The sequence below is a fragment of the Heteronotia binoei genome, chromosome 5 (assembly GCF_032191835.1).
Source record: "Heteronotia binoei isolate CCM8104 ecotype False Entrance Well chromosome 5, APGP_CSIRO_Hbin_v1, whole genome shotgun sequence".
Classification (NCBI taxonomy): domain Eukaryota; kingdom Metazoa; phylum Chordata; class Lepidosauria; order Squamata; family Gekkonidae; genus Heteronotia; species Heteronotia binoei.
In genome coordinates, this window is record NC_083227.1 from 42550746 (window position 1) to 42568314 (window position 17569).

General features: G+C 46.1%; 1 protein-coding gene across 1 annotated transcript; it reads left to right on the forward strand.

Annotated features, from left to right (window-relative positions):
* The first annotated feature begins 972 nt into the window (after positions 1-972).
* Positions 973-12669, forward strand: LOC132572385 (probable peptidyl-tRNA hydrolase 2). The gene is made up of 6 exons (XM_060239327.1): positions 973-1134; positions 1249-1323; positions 6053-6133; positions 6756-6853; positions 8972-9086; positions 11674-12669. The coding sequence occupies exons 1-6, from the start codon at positions 1039-1041 to the stop codon at positions 11761-11763; spliced, it is 555 nt and encodes a 184-aa protein (XP_060095310.1). The 5' UTR covers positions 973-1038; the 3' UTR covers positions 11764-12669.
* Positions 12670-17569: the final 4900 nt, after the last annotated feature.

The window sequence follows — 17569 nt, forward strand, 5'->3', positions numbered from 1 at the left end:
AAATATGAGAACGTCTGTTAATCACTTATAAACCCCGGGCCAAAATGAAGGCATTTCTTTCTCAAAAGTTTTTCCCATCTACCCTTTCGGCAGGGGTGTGGGACTCTTCTCACACGAGCAAATTTCAGGGGTCAACATTTGTTTAGCGATGCAATCCGAGGCACAGGTACTTGGAAGCAGGTCGCGTCAATTTTTACCCACGAGGGGGCACCAACTGGATTTGCAGACACAACTACAATGTTTTAAGCTACCTCCGGACTTTCGTTCTAAAAATGGCGCTCTTTCGCCTTCTAGCTTGCATCCCCAGCATCCTTACAGTCTTCACTAAGCTCTCTTATATCGCTTTGGGATTATTTGCTGTTTTAAATCCCCCTTTTCGACCCACCCAAATCGACTGGTCTAGAGACTTAAAACGTATACAAATCCCCATTCCATTTACAGTGTGCAGGGAGCGCTGGTGTGCTTTAATTGTATTTTTTTTTAATGTATGGTTTCAAATGATGTGTATGTGTTAAACACAGAAAATGCAGGCTATAAATATTTCAGATAAGTGTGCAGAAAAAGAACTGATAGCTGGGAGGTGACGAGCTCTCAACTGGAACTGGCGCCAGGGATGACGGGCAATTCTATGAGATTTTGTTATTCGTCGTTTGTTATTCAGATGGGCAACCTGGTCGAAGAAGGTTTGACAATCGCTGCATTTAATCAAATTTAATCCCTACATTTAAGTAAAACCAGACCCGTGTGAGAACGTTTCCATTGCTTGCACGCAAGTAGGGCTGCAGCTCAAACGCCTGCGTCGTCACGTGTGAAAGTTCCACACACTGGCAGGGCAGGAGATTAAAGATTTTGGAATTGTGGGACCAGAAAGATGAAAGGCGCAAAACTGCAGACGGCGGGCTCGACGACTGGTTCCAGTCTCTGAAACGGGCGAAATGATTGGTCCCTGGGCAATGACGAGATGGGCGGGTAGATCTGATTGGGCGGGTGTCGTCAACAGAAGCCAATAGGAGAGAAGAGCGCCGCCAGCTGCTAAGAATGGAGTCGCAACCTCTGGGCTGGGAGTTGGGCGTCGATGAGACCCTGGTCGCGCCGCTGCTGGAGCTGGGGATTCCGGAGGCTGAGGCGCGGCGGGTGGGTTGAACTTGCACGTGTGGATGGGGGTCGATTCTCAGCGCGGGCACGGAGGGTCGGCGGTGGGTTCTGAGGCCGGGTTGGTTCATTGTTGACGATCACCTCTTCCCACAGGCTTTGGCTCTCACTGGTGGTCGATCCGCTGAAGCGGCCGCGCAGCTTTATTTCAGTAGCGGCCTCGATTCCCAGGTAGGTCCCCCGAATTCCTGTGCTCAATTTATTTCACTCGCTTCCTGGCCTGTTCTCCTTCCCTTACTCAGTCTCTGTGTCTTTTCTCTGTTCGTCGTATTAGGCTTAAAATGCCACCTCTGCAGATCCTTTCTCAGTTGCAGGGACTTCATGGGCCTAGCCCTAGGAGCGTTTGTGAGACAGACCTCTGGAACATGCGCAGAGTCTCTCCTCCCATCCAACACATCTTGGTATTGGGGGGCTGAGTTGCTGAGGCTGGCCTTTATTGTGAATAGCTACCTTCAATAAAAACATAAAATATTGTCATTGCATAAAGCAGGCAAGAGAAGCTTACTTCTCATTGTTCTTTGCCTATACTATTTTTCATGTACCTATTCCAGTACTCTCTTTTTCCAAATTGAGAATGTTAACTTTTGGTTTCTAACAGAATGTGGCTGATGGATAGAAAACCAAGAGAATCACTTGTGTGATGTGCTTTTGAGAACACAGTGCTGGATTTGCATTCTCCCAGGGCCGGTGCGTGGGAGTAGGCAAAGTAGGCAGTCACCTAGGGCGTCACCTGGCCTCGGGGGTGCCACTGGGCGCCCGCTCCCTACGCATGACTCTGGCTCCTGACCACTGTCACCTTGTCCTCTCCCATCACTAAGCTGCCTTCAACAAAGCCAAGCCACCTCCCTCTCCCCGATGTGTGACTTGGCCTCCCACCTCATCCTGTCTTGCCACCCTCCTTCCTCGTGACCAGCAAGCATTTATTCTCTCAATTTTTAAAATAACTTATCACATTTATTTGAAAAATTAAAATTAAAAATCAGTAAATTAAAAATGTGAAAAGTTTCAAGTTTGGTGCTCTTCATTTTCCCTATATTTTTTTTTACTAATGGGGGGGGGGCACAAGTGGGTGATTCGCCTAGGGCGCCAGAAAGGCTAGCACCCAGCCCTGCATTCTCCAGATAGAGAGAAAAGAAAGAAATGAAGTTCTAGATGCACGTGATCTTATGAGACCATCCAGGAGAATGAGGTGGAAGAATGGCCTGAAAAGTATAAAGAACTCCTTGCAAATAAAAATCTAGTCTAGCATATACATAGATTCTTATCGCGCTCCCCACATTGTACCTGTTTTTCTACAGGAAGATTTTAATATACAGGATTGCAGTTTAATGGAATACAGCAGCCTCATCTCAGTAGTGCCTTCCATTCTATCATCTCAGTCTCCTGCATATAATCGTTATCATTATTTCTTAATCACTTAATCCCAGCCACAGTGAGGTGCTGGGCAATGTACAATATTATTAAAACAATTACATTTAAAATATCATCAAACTACGTTCCAGAATATGTTAAACATTTTAGGAACAGATGGTGAATAATAGTTCTATTCTAGTTGCAGACTGTCGGCTACTTTGCAGGCAGTGGGGACAAGGTAGGTGAGATGATTCAGACTGACAGGGCGCCAGTTCAAGATGAGACTGTTGTTGCTCTCAATCAGAAGCCTGGCGGAACATCTCTACCTTACAGAACAAAGCAGGAGTCAAGTTGCAGCTTTGAGACCAACAAAGTTTTAATCAGAATGTAAGCTTTCGTGTGCTCCATGCACACTTCATCAGACAGGGTTACATTCTGCAAACTTACAGTCTGAGTAAAACTTTGTTGGTCTCAAAGGTGCAACTTGCCTCATATTTTGTTCTGTAAGGTAGAGATGTTCCGCCAGGCTTCTGATTGAGAGCAACAACAGTCTCATCTTGAACTGGCGCCCTGTCAGTCTGAATCATCTCACCTACCTTGTTCCACCAGGTTTGGGACCAAAATGGCCATGGCCTTTGTTGAGGACAGCCGGACACATTTAGGGTGCATGAGGCCTGAGAACTCTTGGTATATATAAAGCTGTTTGCTGGCCAGCTGTGCTCCTGATCTGTCTATGTGCTGAAAACATTAATACTAATCCAGGGCAATTAATCTGCTTTGTAATGTTTTGTAAGCAGAAATAGACCGATCCCTGCCCCAAAGAGCATGCCCAATTCCAGCCATGACAGGCAGTAGAGAGAGAAGAATGAAAGTATTGCTCAAATGTATGATAGTGCTTTCTTTCAGGGGGAAGGGGAATAAAAGAAAAACTTGCAGTCTGTCTTTATGAAATGTTACTTAAGCAGAATAGAAGGCTTTGTTTTTTCCATAAATGGCAATGCTGTATAAGCTATACATCACAATGTATAAGCCTTGCCATTTATGGAAAGACAGGGCCTTCTGTTCTTACAGTATCCACCTTGTATATCGACAATAAATACAACACTCTTCTTCCCTCTCTCTTTCTGAAAAGCTCAGACTGGGGAGGAAGCATCAAGGAGTCAGGGGAGTCATGCTATAATATTTTTGGCCTCTGGGTAAGAGGTTGGGTGCAGCCCGCATCCCAGATCTTAGTCCTGTGTTAAGTATTCCAGCTGAGCTGACTTCTGTCCTTCAGCTGTCTTCTTGTAACCCAAGGGAACAGCTGATGTACTCCTTGAATTGCTGAAATCAAAGTGAGATTGAGGAATGACTGGATCCATTTCCTATCTCTTTTCTCCTTTAAAAGAACACACGGGGAGAATCCTCTAAGGCCTGGTTTACACATGCAGCAGAATGAAGTGTGAATCAGGTGATAAAATGGGACTGTAACCAATGTCCCCTCTCATAGTTTTCCCTGATGAGCAGAACAATTCACATCCTGAGTGGAATATAACTGCTGTAATCTTAAAATGGCCACTGGGCAGTACAAGACCCTACGTGGCTCCAGATTGATGCTGAGAGGGGCTCCCTGTGTTAAGGAGTTAGTTTATTTGATTTGATTTTTGCCCTGTTCCATTTCTTGCAAGCAGGACTCAGGGCAGGGTACAACATAGATATACAGCAATACATATTAAAATACATACAATACATTAACTCCAGTACTATTTAACCATTTGCTCTGTTGTTAGATGGCACCACATATCTATCTTACAATTAGAGTGGCTGGCATACAATCCATATTGCACCCATAGGGAAGGGTTTTAACTTGCAAAAATGAGGGGTGGGGGAGAAACCCAGGAGGCCACTGTTCTTTCCAGCTGCTGCTGTCCTCAGCCGTATGCCTGGCAGAACATCTCAGTCGCACAACTTAGAGGGAACAGCAACTGGCCGCTTGCACACACAGCACAAGGGGGAACATTGACTGTAACACTTCAGGGTGCACAAGGAGGATTATGGCAGTTTGCATTTTTGAATGCTTGCCCCCATTAAGAGCTCCTTGCAAACAGGAAACCAGCCCAGCTCACATATCATCCTGGGTGGTGCACAGCTGGCTTGGGCTGAGCTATTGCTTGCACAACAGAAGGCAGTGGGGTCTTGGTCCTGTTGCAAGGAGAGAAGGGGGAGCTATACCTTTTGGAAGGGGTTCTGGCTTAATAGTAAAGCATCTGCTTTGTATGCAGAAGGTCCCAGGTTCAATCCGCAGCTCCTCCAATTAGGGTGATCTGGCAGTAGGTGAAGTGACACCTGGGGAGCTGCTGTCAGTCAGAGCAGACAAGACTGACCTTGATAGATTTGAGAGCCTGACACAATAGAAGGTGGCTCCATGTGCTCACATCAGTCCGTCATGCTAGCTGTCTACTTGTGTGGAATTTAGTGTGCAAAAGGGACATTCAAAACCTGGATTCTATCATTTGCCATCTGAAGTGTGCCATTCCATTCTACCACCTCAATGCTCTGCTGGCTCATTCCTCGGTATATATCGGGGTGGCCAAACTTGCCTAATGTAAGAGCCACATAGAATAAATGCCAGATGTTTGAGAGTTGCAAGACATGAACACCTGATGTTTGAGAGCCACAAGGAAGGCAGGCAGGCAAATAGATGGGGGGAAAGAGGTGGAAAGAAAGCAGTCTTAAATGCATTCTCCAAGCTGGCAAATGGGGTGGTGGGGACTTCAAGAACCACACAACGAGCTGCAGTTTGGCCACCCCTAGTGTATATATAAAAATCAAATCTAAATCTCCTTTAGATGGGAAGAAATCCTTGAGGCGGTTGGCACATGTGAAGTGGGACTATGCAGTTTCATATTGTGATTGTCCAGGCAGATGTGTGCACACTTCTGTGACATTTACAGATCCCTTCTGTTGGGGCTCCTTCATGTGTGGCTCTGGTAATGTCTCACCTGCTTTTCTGGTGGAGAAGCTGAAAGTGATGAGACTGCTCTTAGGCATTTCTTTCTATGGTGGAAGAAGATGATTGATCTTGCCCCCATGGGCGCTTAGTGGTTGAATGCCAGTAGGACTGGATGTCAAGCAAACCAGCCTATCTTGAATGCTTGTTTCTAATAATAAATGGTAGCTTATTTACAGCATTTTAGTCCCTCTGTCTCCAAAACTGGACTCAAAGTATGTTACAGTGATAATAAAGAGAACAAATCTACCTGTCCCCTCAAAAACAATTAGGTGCTGATATTAAAAACTCCCTGAATAACTCCACCATGTGCAAGTTTTTTCCTCATTTAGGTATGCAACAGTCTCTCCTTTTCTGTGTTATCCTTGCAACAAAAACTCTGTGAGGCAGGTTACTCTGAGTGTGACTGGCCCAAGGGCACCCAGTAAGCTTCCATGGTAGAGTGGAAATTTGAACCAGGGATTCCCAGATCCTAGTCTGGCTATCTAACCACTACGTAATGCTGGAACTGAGGCAAGTGGCTACGGTGGAAGCGATCTGCTGAAACTCTCTTTCCAGGAAGAAGATGATGCCCAAGACGGCTGTTACTTCAAGATGGTCTTTGTGGTGAACATGGAGCTGTCCATGGGAACTGGAAAGGTAAAACTCCTGCTAGGGTCATGGCTTCAGTGGCTGACTTGTTTATGTGATTTGGAAAATTTAGCTGGGCCCAAAGGAATGTGGGAAGCAAGGAAAAGAAGCCTTTGAATCATTAGGGGCTAGGGTTGCTGACCTCCAGTTGGTAGCTGGAGATTTCCTGGGAATGCAAGTGATCTCCAGGCAATAGACATCAGTTCCCAAGGAGAAAATGGCCACTTCAGAAGATGGACCCGATGACATTGTATCCCACTGAAGTCCCTCCCCTTCATCCTTCCCAGACTCCACCCCCAAAATTGCCAGGAATTCCCCAACCTGGAGCTGGCAACCCTATTAGGGGCTCTTCATTTAGTTCTCCATTTGGGGGGCTAAATATTGAACAATCATTTGAGGGAATACAGGAGAACCACTAGGATTCAGCCCTGACTGACAAAGTTGCCCCAGTTTTGCTGAATGATGAATACAAGCTGAGTTTGAGTGGGATATTGGCCTGAATGATAAGCTGAGCTGTTAAAAGATTTGAGGTTATGCCCTTCAGCAGCTATGTCCTGGTTTGTTGCTTGGCTCCTTGCTTTGGGGAAAGCAAGACAGTGGCTGTTTCTCAATTTGCTGTTTCTCATTGCAGGTAGCTGCCCAGGTGGGGCATGCAGCAGTTGGCCTTTTCCAGCTGATGCAGGAGAAGCCTACTCACAAGGACATGATTAGTCAATGGGAGGAACATGGGTAAGCCAGCAACAGGTGGGCCTGGGCTAGAAATGGGTCCCATCCTCTAGAGGCATCCAGCTTTTCAAACAGTGTCATACAAAGGGATTCCTTATTATTCCCCACTGAGATTCTCTCTGTGTTAAAGCTTGTTGAACTGCTAAATGAACACATTTTGGGGTGATGATTTCCTCCCTAATATCTCATAATAATCTGTACACGCGGTCTTTAATTCTATGTACTATATACAAGCAGGGCTTTTTTGTAGAAAAAGCCCAGCAGGAACTCATTTGCATATTAGGCCACACCCCCTGACACAAAACCAGACGGAACTGTGTTCCTGTGCATTCCTGCTCAAAAAAGCCCTGTATACCAGGGGTGACCAACGGTAGCTCTCCAGATGTTTTTTGCCCATAACTCCCATCAGCCCCAGCCATTGGCCATGCTGGCTGGAGTTGATGGGAGTTGTAGGCAAAAAAAAATCTGGAGAGCTACCGTTGGCCACCCCTGCTGTATACAAACATCTAGCACATGCTAAGACTCACATTTGAGTTCACCATTCACTCCCTACACATATGACTCCACCTTATATCTCATTACACCAGGGGTCTCCCAACATGCTGCCTGTGGGTATCTGAGTGCCTACCAGAACTTTTCCAGGTGTTCTCCAAATGCTTTTAGAAAGTGGGCAGGGCCAGGTAGAGCTGCTGCCTAGCATATCCTCTGATTGGCCATTGGAGATTTGGTTGGCTGTGTAGCTTTTTTAAACCATTGCTTTGTCAGCAGGTGGTATCACAACACAAAAGTCTTCACTGTGTGGCTGAAGGAAAGCCGTGACATATTTTGTCAGCAGTAATCCTTTTGTAGCAGCCATTCTGTAGCTGCACCAGCCACACTTGTGTCAGAATTCCAAAGGCACCCAATGGCTCAAAAAGGTTGGAGACCCCTGCACTAGACGGACTTGTCTAGCTCAGTGCTGTGTTCTCTGACTGGGTCTCTGGCATGGAAAGGTCTTTCCCAACACCTGCTTCCTGAGATATGCCAGCGGTTGAACTTGTGGCAAGGGGGCGGGAGCTTTGCATGCAAAGCATGTTTGTGCCATCCTCCATCAAGTCATGTGGCACGCACTAAATCAACCAGGATATCATGCAGCTTTTTGAAAATGGCAGAGTAAGGGCTGTACTCAAGAGGAGATCCTTGGATGGGGTTCTCAAGCATCCTCTGGATTCCCCTGGGAGCTGATCTGTAGTGTGGCCAAGTGAATTGGGCATTCTGACACTTTGCTAGCTTGCCTGAGTGAGCTATGCATTCTACGGGACCCTTGTCCTAGGTTTCCAGTCCTGCCTAACCTGATGTTGGCTGCATTTCAGCCTGGTGCATTCTGTCCTGGCTTATGGGGGTAGTGGTGAGGCAGCCAGGCTTCCATACCTGTAGCTTCCTTCACAAAGGCTGGAAAAATGCTTACATATTTTAGATGTTAAGATCTCTCCAGCCTGCACAGAAGTCTGGAAATATTTCAGATTCTTAGGCGCTAACACAGGAGTGCCCATGCTTGCGGTGGTGCCCAGTGACACTCTTCCTGGTGCCTGCCAGTTGCTTTTAGAAAGCAGGTGGGGCTTTTTCCCAGCATGGCTTCTGATTGGCTGTGTAGATTAAAAGGGATCATGTTAAACAAAGCTTCTGCCTGAAATGCTGAAGAGTTACTATTAGAGTATATGTAACCTCGCTCCCTGATGTTTTCTAGATGCCCCCACCTCCTGTGGCAGCCATTTTGTGATTGTGTCCACTGCCCTTTGTTAGAATTCCAAAGGTGCCCACAGGCAGAAGAAAGGTGGGGACCCATGCACAAGCATAAAATGTCCGAAATGTCCATGCTATGAGATAGCTATCCTCATTTCTTTGATAACAGTAGTCAAACACGATAAACAACCACAACCAAACATGGCTACTGTGCTGTTCTGTATATAGGCCATTAGATGTGAAATGAGGTTTTAACATGGCCTCTGTTTTGCTCTTTGGACTTAAGGTTCTCTAGAGCTTGCTTGTTTGTTCTGGGAAGTGTTTATCGGACGGATGGCTGACTGTGAGTTTGGGGAAGAGAAGCTGATCTTATATTGCAGCTTGCTTTGCCCTTTTCAGAGCAAAGAAAGTGGTACTTCAGGGATCCAACACTGACCAGTTGCTAGAGCTGCATGCCTTGGCTTTGAGCCTGGAATTGCCAACGTACCTAGTGCAAGATGCAGGAAGGACTCAGGTAAGCATGCCGGCTGCTTGAAAACAGCATACTCTGACTGAATATGTCATTTGGTATACCCCAGTCAGATAAAAGGAAGAGGTGGGGCAAATTATCTTGGGTCTTGTAGGTCTGTGTGGAAACACAAGTCCATGTATAGATAAAAGAGAGATTTGGAATTCTTCTTTGGTGATGGATGATGCACGTTCATTTCCTTTGCGCATACTTGCCTATTCTTTGTTCCAGCTGCAAAACTGCTGGGAGAGCAAAATTTGGAATGTTTTGCATTCAGATTGGGAAAGGAAGGTTAGGATTCACAGGATACTGGGGTGAAAGGAGTGGAAGATCTGGAGGTCTGTTCTGAGGATAGGAGTGGTACCATCTGCCCACTGGAAGACTCCCTTCTGATTTCTAAGCCAGAAACTGCCCGCAAGTTTTTGGATCTCTTGTATAAAAGTTGGGATGAACACATGAAACTACCTTATAGTGAATCAAATCCTTGGCCCGTCAAGCTCAGTATTACTCACTCAGACTGGCTGTGGGGCTCTCTAGCATCTCAGGTAGAGGTCGTTCACATCACCTGCTACCCAATCCCTTTTTTTAAAAAACTGGAGATGCTGGGGTTTGAACCTGGGACCTTCTGCATGCCTAACAAATGCTCTACTGCTGAGCCAGAGCTCCCTCCTCCAAGTATTTTGACAGTATAGTTCACTTCCTACTGAAGCCATAACTGTACAGCTGTGATCCGAGCCTTTTCTGGTAATTGTTTCTGGTTCTAATACTATGAGAGCACACTGTGCACAGTCATCTCGAAGTGTGCACGTGTCATTTTGTTTAAATCGGACAACACATGTGTATTCCGGATTCAGTATGTGTTAAGTGTGTCCTGAAAAATCAGGGGATTTCATTGCATGTACTGAAGCCAGAATATTCAGCACGCTCTCCAGGTACATGTGGAGATAGAAGTGTTGAAAATGCAAAGACTGAAAAAGGCTCCAAATAGAGTATAATGTCACATCTGCAAAGTTGCTGGTCAGGTTCTGTCTTCAAAAGCTTTATGTTGGACCTACTGAATGGATAGTTAACTCTATTTTTTTGCAGCTAGGGTTGCCATCTTCCAGGTGGCACCTGGAAATCTCCTGATATTACAATGGATCTACAAATTACCAACATAATTTCCCCTGGAGAAAATAGCTGCTTTGGAGGATGGACTCTATGGTATTATACCCTGTTGAGGTTCCTCCTCAGCTCCACCCCCAAAATCTCCAGGTATTTCACAATCCAGAGCTGGCAACCCTATTTGCAGCCCATCACAAAATTTCAGCCTTGCTGATCCTAAGTTCATACTAACTAGCTTAATATTTGGGCAGATTTTGATGGAATTCAAATGTGTGGTTTCTCATTAGATTATACTTTAATCTCTTACAGGGAATTTTTTAATAAGAACAATTTGAATTGTTTCCCCAAATTAATTTTTGGCTCTAGTCAGCACAAAGCAGTACCTCTCTAACCTTCTCCTGATTCAAAAACAGTTGCAGTTAGACATGAGGCTACAATCGCATTCTTGAAGAACATTTAGATCAAGATGAAGCTACTCCCACCTACAACTCTCACTGTGTTTGCTTTAAAAATATTTATACCTCATCTTTCCACTCAGTCCTCAAAACAGCTTTCCAAAAAGTTCTAATAGTATACCCAAGAAATATCATTAAATCCAAAAAGATCAGTGCTTTCTGGTGTCCAAAAAAAGTGCTAGTACTCATAGATAAGGTTGTACCAGTTTCCGCCCCTTGACTTGGGAGAGCTCCTCCACAAGGTGCTGGCCCTGGTGAGTACCACCACACACAAAAAGCCCTGGAAAAGATCAATATAAAAACCAAACAAAAAGAAATCGCCACCCATATAAACCACAGAATTAATTACTATTTAAAGTTTGGGGAAAAGAAAGCGGACTTAGCCTAGTGTCTAAATCAGGGGTGGCCAAACTAAGTAAGAGCCACATAGAATGAACATCAGATGTTTGAGAGCCACGACATGAATGTCAGATGTTTGAGAGTTGCAAGGAAGGAAGAAAAATAGATGGGGAGAGGGAGGAAAGAAAGTGGAAAGAAAGCAACTTTCATTTTAAATGCATTCTCCAAGCTGCTGGCTGGCTTAGCTTGGAGAAAGAGAGAGATACTTCTCCAAGCCAGATGATGGGGTGGTGAGGGTTTCGAGAGCCACACAATATCTGTGAAAGAGCCACATGTGGCTCCTGAGCTGCAGTTTGGCCACTCCTGGTCTAAATGATAGCACAGGTTGTACCAGGTAGATCTTCCTGGGGAAGAAATTCTAAAAGTGGAGTGCCACCACAGAAAAGGCCGTCTCGGTCTCCTGCCTGACCTCAGAAGGTAAGGACATTCAGAGAAAAGTTTCCAGAGAAGGTGTAATTTCCTGGGCAGCTTCCTGTGACTTTGTGTCTACCCTGGTCCCAGACTGTTTAGGGCTTTGTAAGTCAAAAGCAGCATCTTGAGTCATGCCTGGAATCTTAAGTTTTCAGGCATTTTTTTACCCAAAGGAAAAGCTAAGCATTGTTTGTACCACCTATGTCACGGCTTCTCTGTTTCAGGTTCCGGCTGGGTCCCATACAGTTCTTGCCATTATGGGAGAAGAAGAGATGGTGAATCAGGTGACTGGGAAGCTAAAGCTGCTCAACTGAGCAACGCTTCACAGCCTGGGTCTGTCGGCTGTGCCTGGAATTGGCAGGCTGCCCTTCTGACTGCTCCCCTAGTGGGGAGGGAAAAGGAGGTGGCTGTTGGCAGCAACTGGAGATCCAGCTGCCCAGCTTGGCAAATGAAAGGGGGCAGTCCTCCTTTCCTAATTCCATGTCCTTGGCAGGAGAGGGGAGGCCTGCAGTTGGATTAGAGGATGCTCCTGAGTGTCTCTCTAAGAGATGGAGTTTGTATTTGCTGCGTTATTTACAAGCCACGTAAAAATGTTGTACAGATGTTGCCTTGGCTTTCCTTTTGCACTACGAGAGGACTGTGGAGTTGCCAGGAACTCCTTGCAGTGGAAGGCTGTTGAAGGCCCCAAGTATTCCTAATGGTTGTCTGTCTTACCCTTGGGCCTTTTTAAGAAAAGGAAGGAAAAATGCCATGACTTTTGTAGACTACTTATTCCATTGCTTGTTGATTAGAAAAAAAATAGAAAACAATGCCTGTTTCTCCACCCCCCCCCCCCCCATTCTATCTTTCCCTTTGCATCTTGTGCTACCCTTAGTCTCCAGCAGTAAACTCTTTCCCCTCTTTCTGACATCTTTTGGGTTATCCTTTTTGAGGGACATGAAAAATTAAAATCTTTGCTCGAGGACAGAAGAGTGTTTGCTCCTAGAAACCCTATTTCTACCCAGTGGGAGAAGGATGAACAGTGTGGTGGGGGAATTGCTGTGCTGGGCAAGGCAAAGAACGAGTTAAGTGAATTTGGGGGCGAGGCAAGGTTTGGAGCCATAGAAGGAAAACATGGCTTTTGTGGCAGGGGACTGCCAGTTGTGCAGTGGAGTTGCTGGTCCTTGTGAAAAGTTCTCTGCCTCACCCTAATCCTCATATTAAAAGACTGGTTGAGTATACCTGCTGTTGTATAATTGTGTTCAGTCTCTTCAAATAATCCTTTAAATCAGTGGTGTCGAACTCATTTGTTATGGGGGCCGGATCTGACATAAATGAGACCTTGTTGGGCCAGGGCGTATGTGTACTTCTTTAAGATTAGGTAACAGAAATATAAGCTTTATAAAGGACACAAGCACAAAGGTTTTTTTAAAAAAACCCCTTAAAATAAAACATGCATAAAACATTACCACTCGTTGGTCTTAAAGATGCTTTCTTTGTATCTCTCCCATGGGATCCAGAGAATTGGGCAAAAGAAGGTCTGGCTCTTTCCTCCCTTCCCCAGGGTGCTAGGAGGGGGAGGATCCTCAGCCAATAGAAGAGAGGCTTGCCTCAGTAGCTCTGATGTGCAATTGAGAGAGCCTGGCAAAGCAAGCTCTTCCTTCCCCCTTCCTCCCCAAGGGAGGAGACTCAGCTAATGGAGAAAAAGAGGCTTTGCTCTGTAGCTCCTGTGCGATTGAGCAAGCTTTGCAAAGCAAGCTGTTATGCAGAAGGAAACGAGAGAGGGTGAAGGAAGCAGATGAGAGCCAGTTGTTTGGGGGCCTGATAGGAGCTCTCCGGGGGCCTGATTTGGCCCTTGGGCTGCATGTTTGACACCCCTGCTTTAAATGATATAATGCAGGGGTGGCCAACAGTAGCTCTCCAGATGTTTTTTTGCCTACAACTCCCATCAGCCTCAGCCATTGACTATGCTGGTTGGGGCTGATGGGAGTTGTAGGCTAAAAACATCTGAAGAGCTACCATTGGCCACCCCTGATGGGTCCTAGTGAAAAGGTGTTACACTGCTGTGGTGTGGATCTCGGTGTGTGGAATGGCAGGTTAGCTATGATCTTGCCCTTTTTATTAGAGGGTTCAAATGTGGAAGGGGAGAGGTGGGAGGAAAGGGAGGACAGTTGTTTAGGATCACACATTTGCTAATAGGTGCCTGAGCCACTTATGTAACCACAGTGTTGAAAAATAAGCAGGAATCATGTGGTACATTAAAGACAATAAAATTTTATTCCAGCATGAGCTTTAGTAGACTACAGATCACTTCTTTACAAGGACTGAAGTGGACTCTAGTGAGGTGGTTCTCAGCTGGCTGTATGTAGTACCAATAGTATAGGTGGGATGCAGGGTGTTTATAGCACAGGCCCATAGCCGTAAAATTTTGGGTGGAGGGGCCAGGGAGCTAAAAAATTTGGTGGAGGGGCAGCTTGGCTGCTTCCCTCTAGCAGCCAGCCTACCCGGCCCCAGCTCTCTTTCTCGCAGTTGCTCTCTCACTCTCTAGTACGCTCTCTCTCGTTTTCACTCTCCCCCTCGCTGTCGCTCTTATGCTCTCTTGCACTGTCACTCTCTCGCTCTCCCTTGTGCTGTTGCTTTCTTGCTCTCACTGTCGCTCTCACGCTCTTTCTCGCTCACACTGTCTCTCTCTCTCTTACTGTTTCTCAGTCATCACTCTCTCTCTCCCCCTCACTGTTGCTCTCTTGTGCTCACTCTCTCTCCCTCCCTTTTCCTTGGGTCCTGCTGGCTGAATTAGAACATATTGGAGGCCCTTCAATGAGGGGCCATACAGACAGAAGGGGGGGGGTTAAATAGTGACCTGGCCCCCCAGGCCCCACTGTAGCTAAGGGCCTGTATAGCATTCACTTTGGGATAGTCACCAAGAATTTGCTCTTCAGTCTCCATGTCCACTTGTGTGGACAACCTTCCGCTGTCACTACCTGCCACAGATTATCCAGCTGTGACCTTCAGGTAAGCTAGCAATCTTGGACCCTCAGTATTTTCCCTAATCCTGCACTTTCCCTAACCCCAGTAAATGTCTTGGATGGGCCTCTTCTGACAGGGATTGTCCACTCTGCTTCTGTAATGTTTATGTCTTTCAAGTCCCATAAATGATAATTATATGGTGACGCAATGCCTGTAAACAGATAAATGTTCATGGGAAAAGTGTGCTTTTTATTTCTATCAAGGTAGGACAGAGATAGTCGCCAACTCCAGGTTGGGAAGTTCCTGGTTGGGGTAGAGCCTGGGGAGGGATCTCTGTGAGGTAAATGCTGTAGAGTCTTCCTGCCAAAGCAACCATTCCCTGATCTCTACAGTCTGCAGATCAGTTGTAATTCTGGGAGATCTCCGGGCCCCACCTGGTGGTTGGCAACCCTAATAGGTTGGGGTTTTCAATTGGAGCCTGGAGATCTCCTGGAATTAAAACTGATCTCCAGGTAACAGGAGAGGTCCCTCCCCTCCCCAAAACCCACTCCCTCCAAGCTGCACCTCTCTCCTAATCTCCAGGAATTTTCCAACCTGGAGCTGGCAACCCTAGATAGAGATATGAAGGCCTGGAATAAATGCTGAAGAAACAAGAGAGGGGGAGGGATTCCTGGGAAGTTTCCATCCCTATGGTGGGGCCCAGCCTCTGACAAAATGTCTGGTGGGGTGTAGGTTACTACCTAGTTCACAAAAATTTACACAGGATTTAAATGTTATTGCTGTTTTGCTGAATTAGACTAACATGGCTTCCCCTCTGGAATCACAATATGGAACACCTGGACTGTGAATGTGAAGGGAGGGGAACTGAGTTGGCTGTGACAAAATATGGCAATTCTTTGCACCCACCTATCTCCTTGGGATAGGTTACTGTTTGTTGCAAATAACAAATTAGAACTGAGAGTGCCCCAGAGTGCCTGGCAGAGGCTGGGCTCGGACCTGTGTCTCCTAGTCTGATGTGTGTTTCTTCTGTCAGCTGGACCGGAAGCCATTGAACTTTCCATGAGCAGGACTCTCCTTTCAGTGAACCTTCAAAAACCTGGCTGCTTTTAATTTTCCTCTTGCACAGAGTTTGCATACATTACTTTTCTCTGTCTTGCTTGCACTGGGTGCTGTGGCAAATAGAGCCCATGGCAGCCATTTTAGATGTTGCCTGCTGCCACAAACTAACATGGTTTTAAAGGTGTGGACTTTTGTCTAGCTTATATGGTTAAGATTGCAGGCTGCAACAGTGTGGATCTGTACATTTAAAGCAGCAGCTGGTTGGACCTCACATAGGCCATGAATTGGGCCTTACACATCCCAGAAGACCACTGATGTCACCTTGCCTGTGGGGTTTGTTTCTGAACCAGAAGAAAAGAGCAAGGGAAGGAGAATTGCTTACATTGGCTCTGCCTTTTTTCTGAAGTTGGCACCTGTACCTTTTGTAGCTCCCTAGACAGTTTAGCAAGAAGTATTTTCCCAAAATAAGAGTTTTACTGCCTGCTTTATTCCCCCTTGGCTACATCTGCTAGAAAATGGCATCCATAGATTGGCTTGAATCCTCTGGAAATTTCTGCAGACAAAAGGAGTATCTGTCAGCAGTGTGTGATTCTCAGTGATAGAGCCTCCGCTTTGCATTTAAAAGGTCCTATGTTCAATCTCCAGCATCTCCAGTTTAAAAAGACCAGGCACTAGGGGATGTGAAAGACACTCAACCTGAGACCCTGAAGAGCTGCTTGCTAGACTAGACTTCCATCGACCAGCACATGACGCTACCTTATACTGAATCAGACTTTTGGTCCATCAAAGTCATTATTGTCTACTCAGACGAACAGTGGTTCTCCAGGGTCCCAAGCAGGGGTCTTTCACATCATTTATCACCCAGTCCTTGTTATTGGAGATGCCAGGGATTGAACCTGGGACCTTCTGCATGCCAAGCAGATGCCCTACAGCCCCAATGGTCTGATTCAGTATGATGCAGCTTCTCGTGTGCACCCCTTCATGCATAGTAGAAACTCGTTGAATGTGATCCCTCCTCTGGGAAGGCAGCCAGATGTCTTTGAATGTTAATTCTAGAACAATACTGTTTCTGTGCACTTTTCCCAGCTTTGCCTGTCAGGTAAGCTTCCACAGGTGAGCCTGTTACCAAAAAAAGGGCACTAAATCTTCAGCAGAACAATATTCAAGCTGCAGATAAGGAGCTCTCTGTATTGGAGCTGAGCTCCCTCCTTTGAACTGTGGCAAAGGACTGTAATTTGGTCGAGCAGCTTGGCCTAGTTTAACAGGTCATAAGGAGCGCCCTGGGGTGGGGCGGGGAGGAAATCTCCCTTTTTGCCACCCAATAAGGGCATTTGTTTGCTTGTCTTTCTGGAACCCCACCATTTAGATTTAGCATTTTGCCACACAATGACACGAATTACTGGCACAAGCCTGTATTGCCAACGGACTAAGAAGACAAAAAGCTGCATCTAGGTTAAGAGCTTCTTGGAATAAAGACAACCGTGATGTTTATAGCTGACTCATAAACCCCCTGATGGTTTGGAGTGACTTGTAATGCGGGGTCCTGGGGTGGGCAAGCAATTTACTAAGTTTATGTACCAGCAAAGCAAAGAAACGGCTTTGGTCTTTAGAACTGGCAAATGTAGCAGTCCTCCACAGGGGCTGCCTCTCTCCACAATGCTTTATAATACAAAAAAGCATTAAGAGTTTTTGACAGTGAAAGCTTGGTCGGGAGTGGGTTGTGCCAGCAAGCTAGAGGAATGTGGTTATGGCTTCTTTTTTTGCTTCATTTGTATCCCACCTTCCCCCTGTCCCGCAGTGGGGCTCCAAAGCAGCTTACATCACTTTCCTCTCCTCCATCTTATCCTCCCGACAGCCCTATGAGGTTAAGTCAGGCTGAGCGTGTGCATGTGACCGACCGAAGGTCACCCAGCAAACTTCCATGGCAAAGCAGGGATTCAAACCTGGGTCTCCCCCACTCTAATCACTACACCACATGGGTCAAGGTGCTATGCTAAGGCTGAGGATCAGTTTAGTGTGGTATCTCAAATGGGCTACATATTCTTGGTATAACGGGTTAAGCCCTGGTTAGATTGATCCCATACAAGTTCATTTTGGAGGATATTCACTGGGCTT